Source organism: Asparagus officinalis, chromosome 4, assembly GCF_001876935.1.
Source record: "Asparagus officinalis chromosome 4, Aspof.V1, whole genome shotgun sequence".
NCBI classification, from domain to species: Eukaryota; Viridiplantae; Streptophyta; class Magnoliopsida; order Asparagales; family Asparagaceae; genus Asparagus; species Asparagus officinalis.
The window spans coordinates 110,469,348-110,484,348 of record NC_033797.1 but is presented as its reverse complement, the minus strand read 5'-3'; the positions used below and the strand labels follow the sequence as shown (position 1 = coordinate 110,484,348).

General features: G+C 45.3%; 1 protein-coding gene across 1 annotated transcript; it reads right to left on the bottom strand.

Moving 5' to 3' along the window:
- Positions 577-2,440, bottom strand: LOC109839148 (protein FAR1-RELATED SEQUENCE 5-like). Its single transcript, XM_020407577.1, has 4 exons — positions 1,985-2,440; positions 1,684-1,871; positions 1,076-1,481; positions 577-723 (listed from the first exon to the last, which is right to left on the bottom strand). Exons 1-4 carry the CDS (start codon positions 2,438-2,440, stop codon positions 577-579), a joined length of 1,197 nt encoding a protein of 398 aa, XP_020263166.1.

Sequence of the window (15,001 nt, the reverse complement as noted above, 5' to 3'; positions counted from 1 at the left end):
CAGTAATATAAACAAATAGCAAAAAAGTAAATCATATATTTATAGCAAGCACACACTCACGTTATACGGATGAAAGAGCATTGACATATATCTACCATTACCAACCATCATAGGAGAGTGCATAGGTACCTGTAATTGATAGTAATTAATCATATAACACTATAGTTGTTTGAAAACACATTATACACAATGTGAAGCATTGTTTTAAAACCTGAGATTATTGTGAAGGAGGTACATGAGATTGGTCAATTGCATCGCAATGTCTTTGGAACTTTAGTTACCTATCATTGCATAGACATCAATAATGACTATATTCAGCAAGAAGTAAATAATGACTTCAATTACAGTTAAATATAAGACCTGTGCGAGCTTCTTTTTGTTTTTGCTTAACTGAGCTTCAAAACCTCCCTTTGCTCGACGTTTTCAACGATGTGTAGCTTCTCTCTATTTGAATCCCTTTGCATTCACAGCGATTACATTATTAGAGCAATCAACATAGACATTTGGGGCTTCATCTTCCACATCTTTTTCACCATTTATTTCTACACGTAACATATCTTTAACCATCTTTACTAACTAATCAGCTTCCATATCTACTGCCTCATATGTCTTCTCACTCTCAGATGCTCTTGATGCAAGTCGAACAAACATAGAACATAAACTTCTATATCGAGAAGTTTGTTTCAGCCTTGGGTTCTCTACAATCTCATGCTCATGCATGCCCTGCACAACATTTTCAACTCTTGTATTTTTTTGTCCACCTCTCTAAGATATATTGCTCAGGTATCTTTTTTATCAGTGTAGTTTCTCTGCCTTCTGTCATCACTTTGATACAATCCCTACACAAGACACCTATAGTTTCAAACATCCTACAGTTGCAAGATACTGTAATTTAACCTTCTCTTTTTACTAGCCTCTCCTTAAAGAGCACATCCCTAACAACAGTGAAGATATACTTTTCACCATTAGACACACACTTCGTTATGGAAGACTTTAGAGAGTCTTCAAACTGAGCTTGAAATACCTTAAATATGGCTTTGGTATAAACTTCTCGTGCATGTATCAAGATACTTACCTCCATTTTACAGTGAACAATCCGGAACAAATCATACTCAGCTTCCAATTCCTTATACCGCTTATCAAATACCATTCTTACAAAGCGAGTAAAAAACTCAGGCAATTGTAGGTCTGATTTCAAATACCCCTTAAAACTAGCATTAAAGCTTTCACTCAGTTGTGTAGTTTGCATTCCTACCGACCATGTCCACTCAAATGTTGCAGCTACCCAAGTATCATCATGTGCATTGTACTCATCCAGCGTGGACTGCCAAGCACTCAAGAACTCATCCTCTTCCTCAATTTGATAAAGAAATTTGTTGAACACATTGCCTTCATCTTCTTCATTGTGTTCTTGGAATAAGAAGCCAACTTTCTTAACAGCATTTTGCATAAATGCCATATACAAAGTCGATGATAAGTACCTGACATGTACAAAAAAAGGTCATATACATTAAAAAAGAATGCTATATACAAAGTCGATGGTAAGTACCTTGCATCACATGTAATACAACCTTGGCTATCGCTACATCTTAATCACTAAAAAATGTTTGTGGAGGCTTCCCACACATTGCTTTTAAAAAGGTTTCAAACAACCATACAAAGGATGATGCGGTCTCGTCGTACATTAAGGCAGCTCCAAAAATAATAGTCTCTCTATGATGATTTAATCCAACAAACACCGGAAATGGTCGATTTGCTTCATTAAGTTTGTAAGTTGTATCAAAACTTACCACATCACCAAATATACCAAAATCCATTATCATTTTAGCATCATCCCAAAAAACATTGGTAATATGTTCCTTAGTGACTAACTGCATCTCATAGAAGAACGAAGGATTTTCCAACATTTGATTTGAAAAATGTTCTATCAGATAACCAGCTTCTCCAAATTTCATTTAGTTCGAAGGTAATTCTTTTGGTCTACCTTTGAAAACCTTATTGACTCTCTACCACATGCTTGCTCACCCATTAATTCAAATGCAGACTTCGGCGAAAGACCAGAATTTGCTGTCAAGTCTAAAAATGCTTCATCTGATGATGTGATTTTTCGATGAGATGGCATAAAATGGACATATTCTTGGTTGATAAGAGGATGGTTATGCTCTTCAGAGAAACGATAAACAGAATACTTGCCAGTACGCTTGACCAACTTAATCCCCATAATCGCTCCACAACTAGTCATTGTCTCTCTTCTTGGATTTCTCGTCAAATCGTCTCTCTTATCCGCCTTCCGCAAACCTTCCTTACAACAAACAAATGTTCTTGAAGTGAGTACACGTTGTTTATCTGCAGCATAAGAAGCTCTTCTAATGCTAAAGCCTTCACTATGTGCATATTCGTTATAAAAGTCATATGCAACAATCTCAGAATCAAACTCCATAAAAAATTTAGGTTTCAAGTCTTCTTTTGATCACTCCAAACTATCATTGTTTTCTTTCACAGGCTCTTCCATAATGCCTGCAATAGTCAATCATATATCAGAATTACTACACACATTTCTCTACACATATATAATCCAAGTTGTTTAGTTTTGACATACATACAACAAACATAAAGAAACCTTCTTCATTGAAACTCAATCAAGGACTAAAAATAAATGAAACTCGATCTTAAATTTAAAAGTAACGAATTACCCCAAAAAATGCAGTGATGGCCGTCGAGATGGAGGTCTGTTAGAAACCAAAATCTCCCGCCCACCGACCACTAGAATCGTAACTTACGATGGAGGAGACATGCGGCAGGCTACAGAGGACGCCGGATGGCGGAGGCGGGCGAGGAGAGTGGAGAAATGAGGGAGAGAGAAGGACGGGTTGACGGACGAGAGACGAGGAGAGGGAGGCGTGGTTAGGAGGAGGAGGGTTGCAGGAGGAGAGGAGTAGGTGGCTGGTGGCATGATCTGATGAGGTGACGACGGTGGTCGTAGCTTGTGGCTGGAGGAGTGAGGGGAGACATACGAGTGGGAGAGGGAGTGAGTAGCAAGGGGCAAGAGTGAGGGGAGAAGAGGATTACGTTTGGGGTTGACGAAAGGAAGAGGGGTGGAGATTTTGAACCGATCCATTTTTAATGAAATGGCTAAGTGTGGCATATAACATTGCTTATAGTCGCGCTAGCATAAGCTCGGCACAGAACCGACGAACCAACGAGGCGACGAGATCGACGAAGTCCACGGAAGCGACGAATGGCATCCAATCACCGTTCGAATCAAGAAGTGTTAAGGATCAACGATCATCCAACCCGAGAACAGACTCGGACGATATCACGATCGAATCAAGATCAGTTCGGATCGAACAGACAGCTGTGTCGCTGGAGCACTAAGGCGACGATCGTATATTTACTGCCAAATCAGGAATCCGAACTTACTGGGCCAATCAGATTCAACCAATCAAAGTCTCAATCAACCGAATCAACGGACAAAAACCGAAAAACGGACACAACTGCGAAAAAATCGGAAAAATGCCCGCGCGGGGGCTCGGCCAAAAGCCGAGCCACGCTCAAAGTGGCTCGGCCTTAGCTGAGCCACCGCATGAGGTGGCTCAGTGGCCGAGCCACCTCAAGGGTGGCTACGCAGCCATTGCGAGCCACCCTGAGGCCGAGCCACCTCGGGGTGGCTCGGTGGCCGAGCCACCTTGAGGTGGCTCGGCCATGAGCCGAGCCACCTCAGGGTGGCTCGGCACAGTGCCGGCCACCCAGAGGTGGCCGACAGTGGCCGACAGTGGCCGACATGTCTCTGTGCGCGGGCACAGTTCAGAAAGCCTATAAATAGGCCAGGCAATGTTCATTTTCGGAGGTTGGAATTTCAAGAGCCAAAACTCTGCCGGATTGAAGAGTGAACTCAGAGCTTTGAAGACTTGAAGACTTGAAGACTTGCACGTATAGATCTGATCCTCGGCGAACACCCGCATCAGAAAAGGCAGGATTTCGAGAGGAGACAAAGAACAGATCTGAGATCTACACGATATCACACTCCGGATCTAAGCTTGGTCTTAGATCCCGAGATCTGAGCGATTATTCCCTTGGTGGACTAATCCCTCCCGGCTATTATTCCCTTCGTGGAATAATACCCGTATAATCGTGTAGATCCGACCGGATCTAGATCGCGCGGTGGTCCACGGATTAACCCCGGCGTCGGCAAAGAACCCACAAAAGCGAGAGACCGCAAAACAGGATCTCGCGATTCGTTCGACAAATAAGGAAAGTTGTAATTTTTCTCTTTTTTCTTTGATTTAGTTGTAACCGGATCTATAAAAGACCGGATCTTTGTAAGTCAAGATGATAATTATTTCAATGAAAAAGACGACAGTTTTCCCCGCGAACACTAAGATTTATTTATGAGTAGATATTAGAAACTTTTTATTAGTAAAGAATCCGGATCCAATTGACTTAGAGTGAAAAGGAATCCTAATTGTCATGCGAGTTTTGGTTCACACGGGGCCAGATTACGCCCATGATGTCTGATCTTTGTTTGTTAGGCTTAAGATCTTTGTGTTGCCCATTGGATCCATGTTAAATGCCTAAAATACCCCTTGATAAGGGCTTTGTAATTTTTGACCGCATGCAGAGGGTTGTGAAATTTACCTAGTTTTAAAATTATCTTTTGAATCTGCTGTCATTGCGGATAGTTTGTAGCATACTCACTAGATTTATTATTTAGCTCATGTTTCTTTATTAAACAATCAAAATGCCTAGCCGAGAAGATTGAATAGTTTGTTTTGTTGGGAAAGAGATTTTATGAGAATAACGTTGCACAGGTGCTTGGGTTGATGACCCTTGTTTGTCCATATTATCCATGATTTTTCCCTAACTCACCTCGATCTGTGTGTGTACGTAGGGCTGTCCATCCGGCCCGGCCCGGCCCGGCTCGGAAAACCAAACCGGGCTCGGGCCGGGCAAAACCGAAGCTCGGACCCGGGCCGGGCTCCGGGCCGGCCTGGTTTTTTTATAATTTTTTTAAATTTTTTAAAATTTTTAAAAATCTCCATAAATCATAAAATATACATAAAAATTACAGAAAATGACATAAATTTTTTAACTAACTTAAAATGACATAAATTACAAGTACAAAAAATTATAAAAATAAAAGATGATAAAAATAACTTCTTTATTAATAATCAGTAAATCCTTTACAAGTATAAATTTATTTTAGAATTTGTCGCATCACAATAGATGAGTACATCCCAACTAGGTTGGCACCTACTCACCTATATCACTATCATTTGTAACTTTTTAGTTCCACCGACCTCCAATCAGGTCAACCCAACTCCCGCCAACGCCTCTACTGTTCAGGGCGTTGTGACTCTCTCAAAGAGAGCCCGCCAGAGGCGTCGTCAACGCCTTGCGCGGCAATTCGCTAAGGCGATGGAGTCTACGGACGGATTCCGCTACCACGCGGAGTTGAAGAACAGAAGAGGCAAACAGCCTCAACCACCAATGAATGGCGACTCTTCCAAGCCGCCAAAGAAAGAATGGGTCCGCGTCAAACGGAACCGTTCGACACTCGAGGAGCGCATTCGCAAGCGCCGCGCGATGTCAGCGCAGGCACGGGCTCAAGCTCAGGAAGCCCGTAGAAAGCTGCAAAAGGAGGTGGAGAAGAAGCCACCACCAACACGACAAGTCTGGAAGCCTAAGTCTGAAGTGGCGACTCAGGCCAAAAAGCAACCAGTGCAGCCTTCTAAGGAAGGTCAAACTCCGGCGAGTCAACCAAAGTCGCCGTCAATCCCAATAACTTCTCCGGGAGATCATGCAGAGTCATCCCGCAAGAAGAAACCAATTTTGGAGCGCCTCGGTCCAATTCCTGACGTGAGAGGCAAAGCTCCAATTCACGAGCGTTTGGGCCCGATGAAGAAGCCCAGAACGACTCAACATACTGGGGGTCGCCATCACCTCCAGCATGACAAAGACCTCAAGGCAGCTGCGCGCACCAATTTGCGCATTGAAGTCCAAGATCACGCCGAAAATTCACGCCCAAAAAGGCATGTTTTGAGGCGGGTAACCTTTGAAAGCCCAAAGAAGGCAAGTCAACCTCAGATGGAAACATTATCATCTGATAATGATTGTGTTGTACCTGAGAAGGCGTGCCCGCACACGATAGGTTACTCTGACTGTCAAAATGACGAGTTGTACTATCGTGCTGGGGGTACGAATAGAACCAGGAAGAGGAGTCCCCGAGAACGGGAAATTCAATGTCCCTGTTCCAAACTCATTCGGGCGGTATTGTCGGAATGCAATTGCATTAAGGCGGTCCCCGAAAGAGTTTCAGTTTTTGAAAGACTTAATGCGGAAACGCCAAAACCAAGGCCTAGGCGCTTCCAACGAAGAAGAAGGGTGATTGAAGACGGAGAATTTCCGAGGGTCACCACCAACATGACGAGCAAAGGGACATCGGCACGAGAAGATTTCGAGTCGATTCTGAAAGCTTCCCGACCTAGAACCCGTCTGCAGTCCGGAACCATAGAGCGAGCAACTTATGGTAGGATTCGGACAAGACGCCCTTCAGAAGATGAAGAATCTGATGCCGGCTCCGCGGTGGCATCAGATAATACAGTATCCAGCGAGGGACAACCCCGCGAGGCCCTGATGATAAGTGCGGAGCAGATGGCCAAGATGCTTGAAGACGCTTTGGCTAAGCAGAAAGAAAGTTTCAAATTTGAGATGGAGATGGCCATGCAGCAGATGAGAGAAATGCATGACCAACAGATCCAAGCATTGGCGAACCAACAAGGCGAGCAGAATCATCGTAACCCGATTAATGTGGAAGATGAGGATACAAATGCTCGTAACACCAATGATCCTCCCGTCAACGCAGGGGGTGGTAATGAGAATGCTGGCGAAGAAACCGGCGAAAACCTGAAGATCAAGAACCTCGAGAGCAAAATCAACACACTAATTTCCGCTCAAGAGACGAAGAAAACAGGCATTCCTTGCCCATACCCAAGAGAATGGGAATCGATCCCATATCCGGCGAAGTTTAATCTAATTAACTTCACGCCGTTTAATGGGATGGGTTCACCTACCCAGCATTTGATTTACTTCAAATCGCATTTGGGGGTGATCTCTGGTAATGAGCCTCTGATGGTGCGGTCATTCGTCGGCACTCTTCGCGGAGCCGCCTTCGATTGGTATCGCCGCCTCAAGCCAGGCAGCGTAAACAGCTGGGATGACATGGAGACCAAGTTCCTGGCCAACTTCTTCGACGACGACACCGAGATATCTATCGGATCGTTGCTCGATGAGAAGCAGAAGGACGGAGAGTTAGTCGATACCTTCGTCAAAAGATTCCGGAACAAGGCGATGAATTGCCGGGACCCGATCACCGAGGAATTCATCCTCCAGACCTGCCACAACAACCTCGCGTTGGACGTGCTAGAAGCAATGGGGACAGCACCATCCAATACATGGAAGGACTTGAAAGTCCGGGGAGAGCAAGCTGAGCGATTCCTCAAGAGGAAGAAGGCGGAAAGAGGCCAACCGGCGACGAGTGTTCCAAAGCAAAACTTCGTCCCACGGGGGAAAGGTAAGGCACAAGCTAATGCAGTTGATGCTAATCAAACCTTTCAATTGCAACCACAGCAACAGCAGCCACAGCAACAAGCACCCCAACAATCTCGAGGACAATGGCAACAACGGCCTCAGAAGCAGAAATCTGCGGAGCCGAGGTTTCCTAAAGTGTACTCCTTCAAGGATGATGAAGTTCCCGGCATCTTCAAATACCTGTTGGAGAACAACAAGATCCAGTTGCCGGCGATCGTGGATCAAGAAGGGGCCAGCAAAGTGACGGATCCAAAGTACTGCGCGTACCACAGAGCGGTCCACCACCCTACGAGATCATGCTACCACCTCAAGGACAAGATCCAGGCGTTAATCGACGTAGGAGTCATAACCCCGAAACCAGCCAAGAATGTGGGGGCCAACGCAGTGTCAATCAGTTTTGGGTCGGTGCCTACAACTTGGTTCGAGCCAAAACGCGTCACCAAAGTCGGGATGAAGACGGTGAATGACGATCCGCACGGACAGCGCCAAAAGGGACTTGTGCCGCACACAACCCCAAATGGCGAAATCCTTTGGGTTCATCCAGATCTGATTGGAGATGAACAATGGGCCGGTTCGTCATCCGGGAGGAAGTCTAAAGGAAAAGGGAAGTCTTGTTATGGAGTCTCTGCTATCCCAGGGGAAGATGACGAAAGAATCTCCACTTTCCTGCTCTCTGAAGAAGAACAAGAAGCTTTTGCGACACGGAGCGGAAATGAATACCACTACAATTATCCGCCACCTAGTGAGCAGGGGGTGAACAAGCGGGGACCAGCCAAAACTCTCACGGAGATGGGAGTGATTGCAAGTCCCACACCGGGTAAAGAAGCTCTACGACAACCGGTGAATAAACCAAAAGAGAAGAATCCCCAAGAGGTACAGAATCCGAAGCAGTCTCGTTTCAGTCGTCCAATTGGAAGAGACAAACCGGAAAGCTCGAAGACTCCGCATAGCTTCGACATTATGGCGCAATTAGCCAACATTCCTGCACGGATAACGCTGTATGAGTTGCTGCGATTATCCAAAGAAACCAGGGAGGCCCTACAAGAAGCTTTGGCCAATGCAGAGGTATTTCTGACTCAAGTCAAGCCGATACCTGAACAGCCAGAACCGCTGAGTCAACAGTGCAACATAGCGACTAAGAACCTTCCCTGCATTACTTTCACCAAAGAAGATATGCAGACGAAGAATTCGAACCACGATCGGCCGTTATATTTCGTCGGATACATTGGCTCCAGCCAAGTCAACCGAATCCAAGTGGATCCGGGTTCTGCTGTGAGTATTATGCCGCTTCGATTGATGCATTTCCTCGGCATCCCAGTAAGCAAGTTGGCGTCCACAGGCACTGTTATTTATGGATTCAACACTAGTGGGTCAAGACCCTTGGGTAAGATCCGGGTGAAGTGCCAGATGGGAGATCTGAAGACAGAAGTCACGTGTTATGTGATCGATGCGGAGACTTCGTACAACTTACTATTGGGTCGGCCTTGGATCCATAGTAACGTGATAATTCCCTCTACTCTCCATCAGTGTTTGAAGTATGTCGACACTGACAATGAGGTTAGGACGGTGGTCGCGGATAAGCAACCATTCAAGGGGTATGAGAATTATTTCACCGATTCTCTCCTTTATGGTAACGAATCCGATACTGAACCATCGGCCCAGGGCACAGACAGCGGAGAAGAAGCTGATTCTGAAGCCGGATTCGATTACAATGGCGGTTTTGTTTTAAATGACATTGTACCCTTTGTAATCAATCTTGACGATGAACAATCGTCAGATGGAGGTTGTAACTGGCAACTTGCCGATATTGCAATAAAAGATGATTTAGAGTACTCCTTGTCTCTTGATGATGTGATAAAAGAGCTGTACGACAATCCTGAGTTGTATATGCCGATCCGATCATCCTATGTAACGAAGGAACACCTCCAGCATTCTTTCGGAACAACCATGGTCATCCCGAACAAAGTAAGAGGTGCTAAAGAAGTGATTTACGGTAAAGGAAAAAGCTCTCCGTTACCAGATCATTTCCTAAGTGAAGACGAAGATGATGACAAACCTGGTCGACATCTATCCAAGTATAGTCCAGAAGCGCGCAAGCTCATGGAAAAGCAGGGCTACGATTTCACACTCGGAGAAGGTTTATACTTCGATCGAGGTCCTCGTAATCCAGCCAAAGCAGTATATGTACCAAAAGGTAAACCTGAGGATTATTATAAATATGGGCGAGGCTTAGGTTATGTTTCATCAGATGACGAATGTGGTTGGCAAATTATCGATCAAATTGCTAACAAAGCCAAGAAGGGATACTCTCCCGATGCTTCAGAGTGGGACTCCGATACAAGTCTGGGAGAAGTTTTCAAAACCCTAATGGCGAACATGACTACAGCTGATCCATCCACCATGGAAGACGACGATCAAATGCCAACATGGGAAGACCCGTGGGTTCACCATCTGAATATGCAGTATGGCGATAGGTTCGAGCAAAGAGAACCACCCACTGAAGATAAAATAGTCCAGATTAACATGGGTGATGAAGCTAACCCAAAGCCTATATTCATCAGCGACAGTCTTCCCCCAGATGAGAAGGAGGAATTGATTGCTCTCATCAGGGAATATATCGACGTCTTCGCATGGAATTATGAAGACATGCCAGGGCTCGACCCCAATGTCGCAATGCACCGCCTCGATATCAAGCCGGATGCCAAACCTGTCAAGCAACAGCAAAGACGGTTTCGTCCGCAGATTATGGAAGCCATTGAGGCAGAGGTTAAGAAGTTGATCGAATCAGGATTTATCCGAGAGGAACAACATCCAGACTGGTTAGCCAACATCGTTCCCGTCATGAAGAAGAATGGCAAAATCAGGATTTGCATCGACTTCAGGAACCTGAATGAAGCATGTCCGAAAGACGATTTCCCTCTCCCGATCACGGATGTCATTATCGACAATACATGTGGATTTGAGAGGATGTCCTTCATGGATGGATTTTCGGGATATAACCAGATCAAGATGCATCCAGAGGATGAGAAGCATACGGCGTTTAGAACACCCCTCGGCGTTTTCTGCTATACGGTGATGCCTTTCGGCCTGAAGAATGCCGGTGCCACATACCAGCGAGCGATGACTAAGATTTTCCAAGAACATCTCAGGAAAACAGTCGAATGTTACGTTGATGATTTGGTTGTGAAAAGCCGCAACAAGGAAGATCACATCAAGGATTTGAAGACAATGTTCGATCTCATGAGGAGTCATCAGTTGAAGATGAACCCCACTAAATCATTTCTTGGAATGTCCAGCGGAAAATTTCTTGGGTTCGTCGTCACCACTAAGGGTATACATATCGATCCTGATAAGGTGAAGGCGATACATGAATTGCAGCCCCCGAGGAATCTGAGAGAACTCAGAGGATTGCAAGGGCGTTTAGCTTATATCCGGCGTTTCATCTCAAATCTTTCTGGGAAGTGCCAACCGTTCTCTAAGCTGAACAAGAAAGGAGTATCATTCATCTGGGATGATGCCTGCCAAAAAGCGTTCGAAGATATCAAAACATATCTGGCGAACCCTCCTGTTCTCGTTGCACCGAAATCTGGTAAACCGTTCTTGATTTATCTCAAGGCGATGAACCACTCGATAAGTGCCTTACTAGCGCAAGACGATGATAACGGTCACGAACAGGCAGTTTATTACCTAAGTCGGACCTTGGTAGGCGCAGAGTCTCGATATCCGATGATTGAGAAAGAATGCCTTGCATTGGTATTTGCGATGCAAAAGATGCGGCATTACCTGGTGGGACAGACGATCTACGTTATCTCCAACGTTAATCCAGTACGGGTGTTTATGACGCAACCGGCCTCTATGAATTGGCGATTAGCGAAATGGGCCCTTCTCTTGTCCCAATACGATTTGCACTTCAAGCAGCAGAAGTCGATAAAAGGACAGGCGATTTGTGACCTTTTGGCGGCAAACCCGACCACAGATACGGCAGAAGTATATGATGACTTGCCGGATGAAACCCACGAGGTTAACACCACATCACACCAACAAGTATGGCAATTATACTTCGATGGTGCCTCAAGAGCAGTTAATAAGGTAATAACCCCGGGAGGTCATACAGTTTCCTCTGGGGTTGGAGTTGTCTTAATCTCCCCGGGGAAACATGTGATGCCTCGGTCTTATTCATTGACTAGTCCGTGCTCCAATAATGTAGCCGAGTACAACGCGCTTCTCATTGGACTCAGTTTCGCCAAAGAGCTGGGGGTCGAATATCTCGAAGCTTTTGGAGATTCGCAATTGATAGTCAACCAAGTTCGCGGTGAGTATGAAGTCAGGAATCAAGACCTGATCCCGTACCACCAGGAAGCCATCAAAATGGCAGAATCTTTCGAAGAATTCTTCATCGAATATATCCCTCGTCTCCAGAACGCTTATGCAGACGCACTGGCGGCACTAGCAGTATCACTGGCACAGCCTCCCGAAGCTGAGCTGTTAGTCACAGTACGGACGCATCAACTCTGCGTACCCATATACAGTACGGAGATTGAAGAAGAAGAGGATAGAAACGTGAACGCCAAAGAGGTGAATTCAACTCAAATTGGGTCTGAGTCCCGAGATTGGCGTTTTCCCATCATTGACTACGTCCAGTATGGTATTCTGCCAGAAGACGTAAAAGAAAAGGAATCAATCCGCCGAAGAGCTCCAAGATTCTTCTATAATACTGAAACCCATACATTATACCGTAGAGGGTACGACGGTCTTTTACTCCGATGCCTTTCGAACAGAGAAGCAAAGGAAGTTCTTAAGGAAGCACACGAAGGAGAATGTGGTGCGCATCAGCCCGGTCCTAAACTGTATGATCGCATCAGGAGGATGGGATATTATTGGCCCACAATGGTTCGTGACGCAATCGAATACGCACGAGAATGCCACGCTTGCCAGATACATGCGAATTATATGCATCAACCGCTAGAGAAGTTGCATACGTCAACCACTTCGTGGCCGTTCGAGACTTGGGGTATGGACATAGTCGGTCCTATTTTTCCTCCTTCACTCAAAGGTGATCGATTCATTCTGGCGATCACGGATTACTTCTCAAAGTAGGCTGAAGCAATTCCGCTTAAAGAAGTAAAGACGAACAACGTCATCAATTTCATCAAGCATCATGTCATTTACCGACACGGCGTGCCAAGAAGGATCATTCATGACAACGGTCCACAGTTCATAAGCAATGCCTTCGTCAGATTCTGCGACAAGTTCAAAATCGAAGATGTTTCGTCGACAGCTTACTACCCCGCCGCGAATGGATTAGCGGAGGCGTTTAACAAGACGATCATCAAGATCTTGTCAAAGCTCGTGAAGACCAATAAACGAGACTGGGACGATAAACTCGGTGAAGCACTCTGGGCTTATCGCACCACCATACGCACGCCTACGGGAGCTACCCCGTATTCGCTGGTATACGGATGTGAAGCTGTGCTACCGCTGGAAATTCAGATTCCGTCCCTTCGGATCGCCCTCGCAACGGAGATGACGACGGAGGAACAACATCAGAAGCGTCTCGAAGAGCTCGAGAGGCTGGATGAAAAGCGTTTGGAGGCTCAACAACACATCGAGTTTTACCAAGCCAGGATGTCAAGGGCTTTTAACAAAAGAGTCCGACAGAGAAGCTTCAAGGAAGGAGATCTGGTCCTCGCTGCTCGTCGACCAATAATTCTCACCTCCAAGAAGAAAGGTAAATTCGAACCCAAGTGGGAAGGACCGTTTGTAATAGACACAGTCTATTCAAACGGCACATATCGCCTGATTACCCAAGAGGGCGCCAGGCAATTAATGCCAATAAATGGGAAGTTCCTGAAAAAATACTATCCCTAGTACGTTCAGGATAACTCGTTTACCGGGAAGTTCCTTGAAGAATATTACACTTAATATTCTAGAGGATAACCCAAAATCATTGTCACCACCAAAATCCCTCACTGATCAATTTCAATTGACAGTGAGTCCACCAAAAATGTTTTTCTGGCCCTCTTGATTCTCTCCATGAACAAGAGGTCCACTTTCAGTTCGGAGTCCCTTTTCGATAAACGAAAGAACTCCTTCCCTTTTTCTCTTTGGTTAAACCTTGTTCATGGTTATAACCGGAGTTGAAAATTTCACTTCGATAAACGAAGAACTCATCTTCAGTTTAGATAACCCATCCTATAAAAGGCAAGTTTATCTAAATTTTCCAGATTCTCGGAGTGGACACCCCACTTCTAGTTTCTTCTTCGCTGGAAATAGAATATAAAATTCTTCCTTTCCAGAATCAGGGAATAGAATATAAAATTCTTCCTTCCTTGTCTGTCGGGTTCGCCTTCACCCTAAAAGAAGACCGGGAAATAGAATATAAAATTCTTCCTTTCCCGCATCGATCTTTTCCGAAATTTGTCAATTTAGGATTCATCCTAGGAAGTTTATCCCGAATCCTAAGCAGGGATAAGTCTGCGCCTAACACGCGCTGCCGGTTTAGTCTTTTTCCGCACAAAAAGACACCAGAGTCTGATTCTGGGGTATTTTATCCTGAAACCTAAGCAAGGATAAGTCTGCGCTTAACCTGCGCTGCCGGTTAGTTCTTAACCGTTAAAAAGAACACCCGTCCACATATTCAACATTGTGGCAGGTCGTCATTAATAACACCAAAATCCATGCCTTACACGCATGGGGAATGTCATCCTGAATCCTAAGAAGGGATATGCCGACGCCTAACACGCGTCGCCGGTTTAGTCTTTCGCCGTAGAAAAAGACACCAGAAGACCAGTCTGGGGTATTTTATCCCGAAACCTAAGTAGGGATAAAGTCAACACCTAACACGTGTTGCCGGGTAGCCTATTCCCGTAACAATGGCGAAGTCTATGTATTCGACATCATAGCACGAAGTCTAAGAGAATTCATTCTCTTAGCACAACGTTACATGCGAACGGAGTTAGACAATCCGCATGCTAGCCCGACTCAAACGGTAGTCGGTAAAGGCTAATCAAACCCGTTGAAGGCTGGGGGTTAGCCAAAAATCCTAAAGTCAACACCTAACACGTGTCGCCGGGTAGCCTATTCCCGTAACAATGGCGAAGTCTATGTATTCGACATCATAGCACGAAGTCTAAGGGAGTTCATTCCCTTAGCACAACGTTACATGCGGAACGGATTCCGACAATCCGCATGCTAGCCCGACTCAAACGGTAGTCGGTAAAGGCTAATCAAACCCGTTGAAGGCTGGGGGTTAGCCAAAAATCCTAAAGTCAACACCTAACACGTGTCGCCGGGTAGCCTATTCCCGTAACAATGGCGAAGTCTATGTATTCGACATCATAGCACGAAGTCTAAGGGAGTTCATTCCCTTAGCACAACGTTACATGCGGAACGGATTCCGACAATCCGCATGCTA

What these genes read in the sequence shown, in the direction of transcription:
- LOC109839148 (XM_020407577.1), bottom strand. Translation starts at nt 2,440, where the DNA reads ATGGAGTTTGATTCTGAGATTGTTGCATATGACTTTTATAACGAATAT. An exon ending in AGTCAATAAGGTTTTCAAAG is followed by an intron (nt 1,872 to 1,984) that starts GTAGACCAAAAG and finishes TATGAGATGCAG; the next exon opens with TTAGTCACTAAGGAACATAT. An exon ending in ATTTTTGGAGCTGCCTTAAT is followed by an intron (nt 1,482 to 1,683) that starts GTACGACGAGAC and finishes TGTACATGTCAG; the next exon opens with GTACTTATCATCGACTTTGT.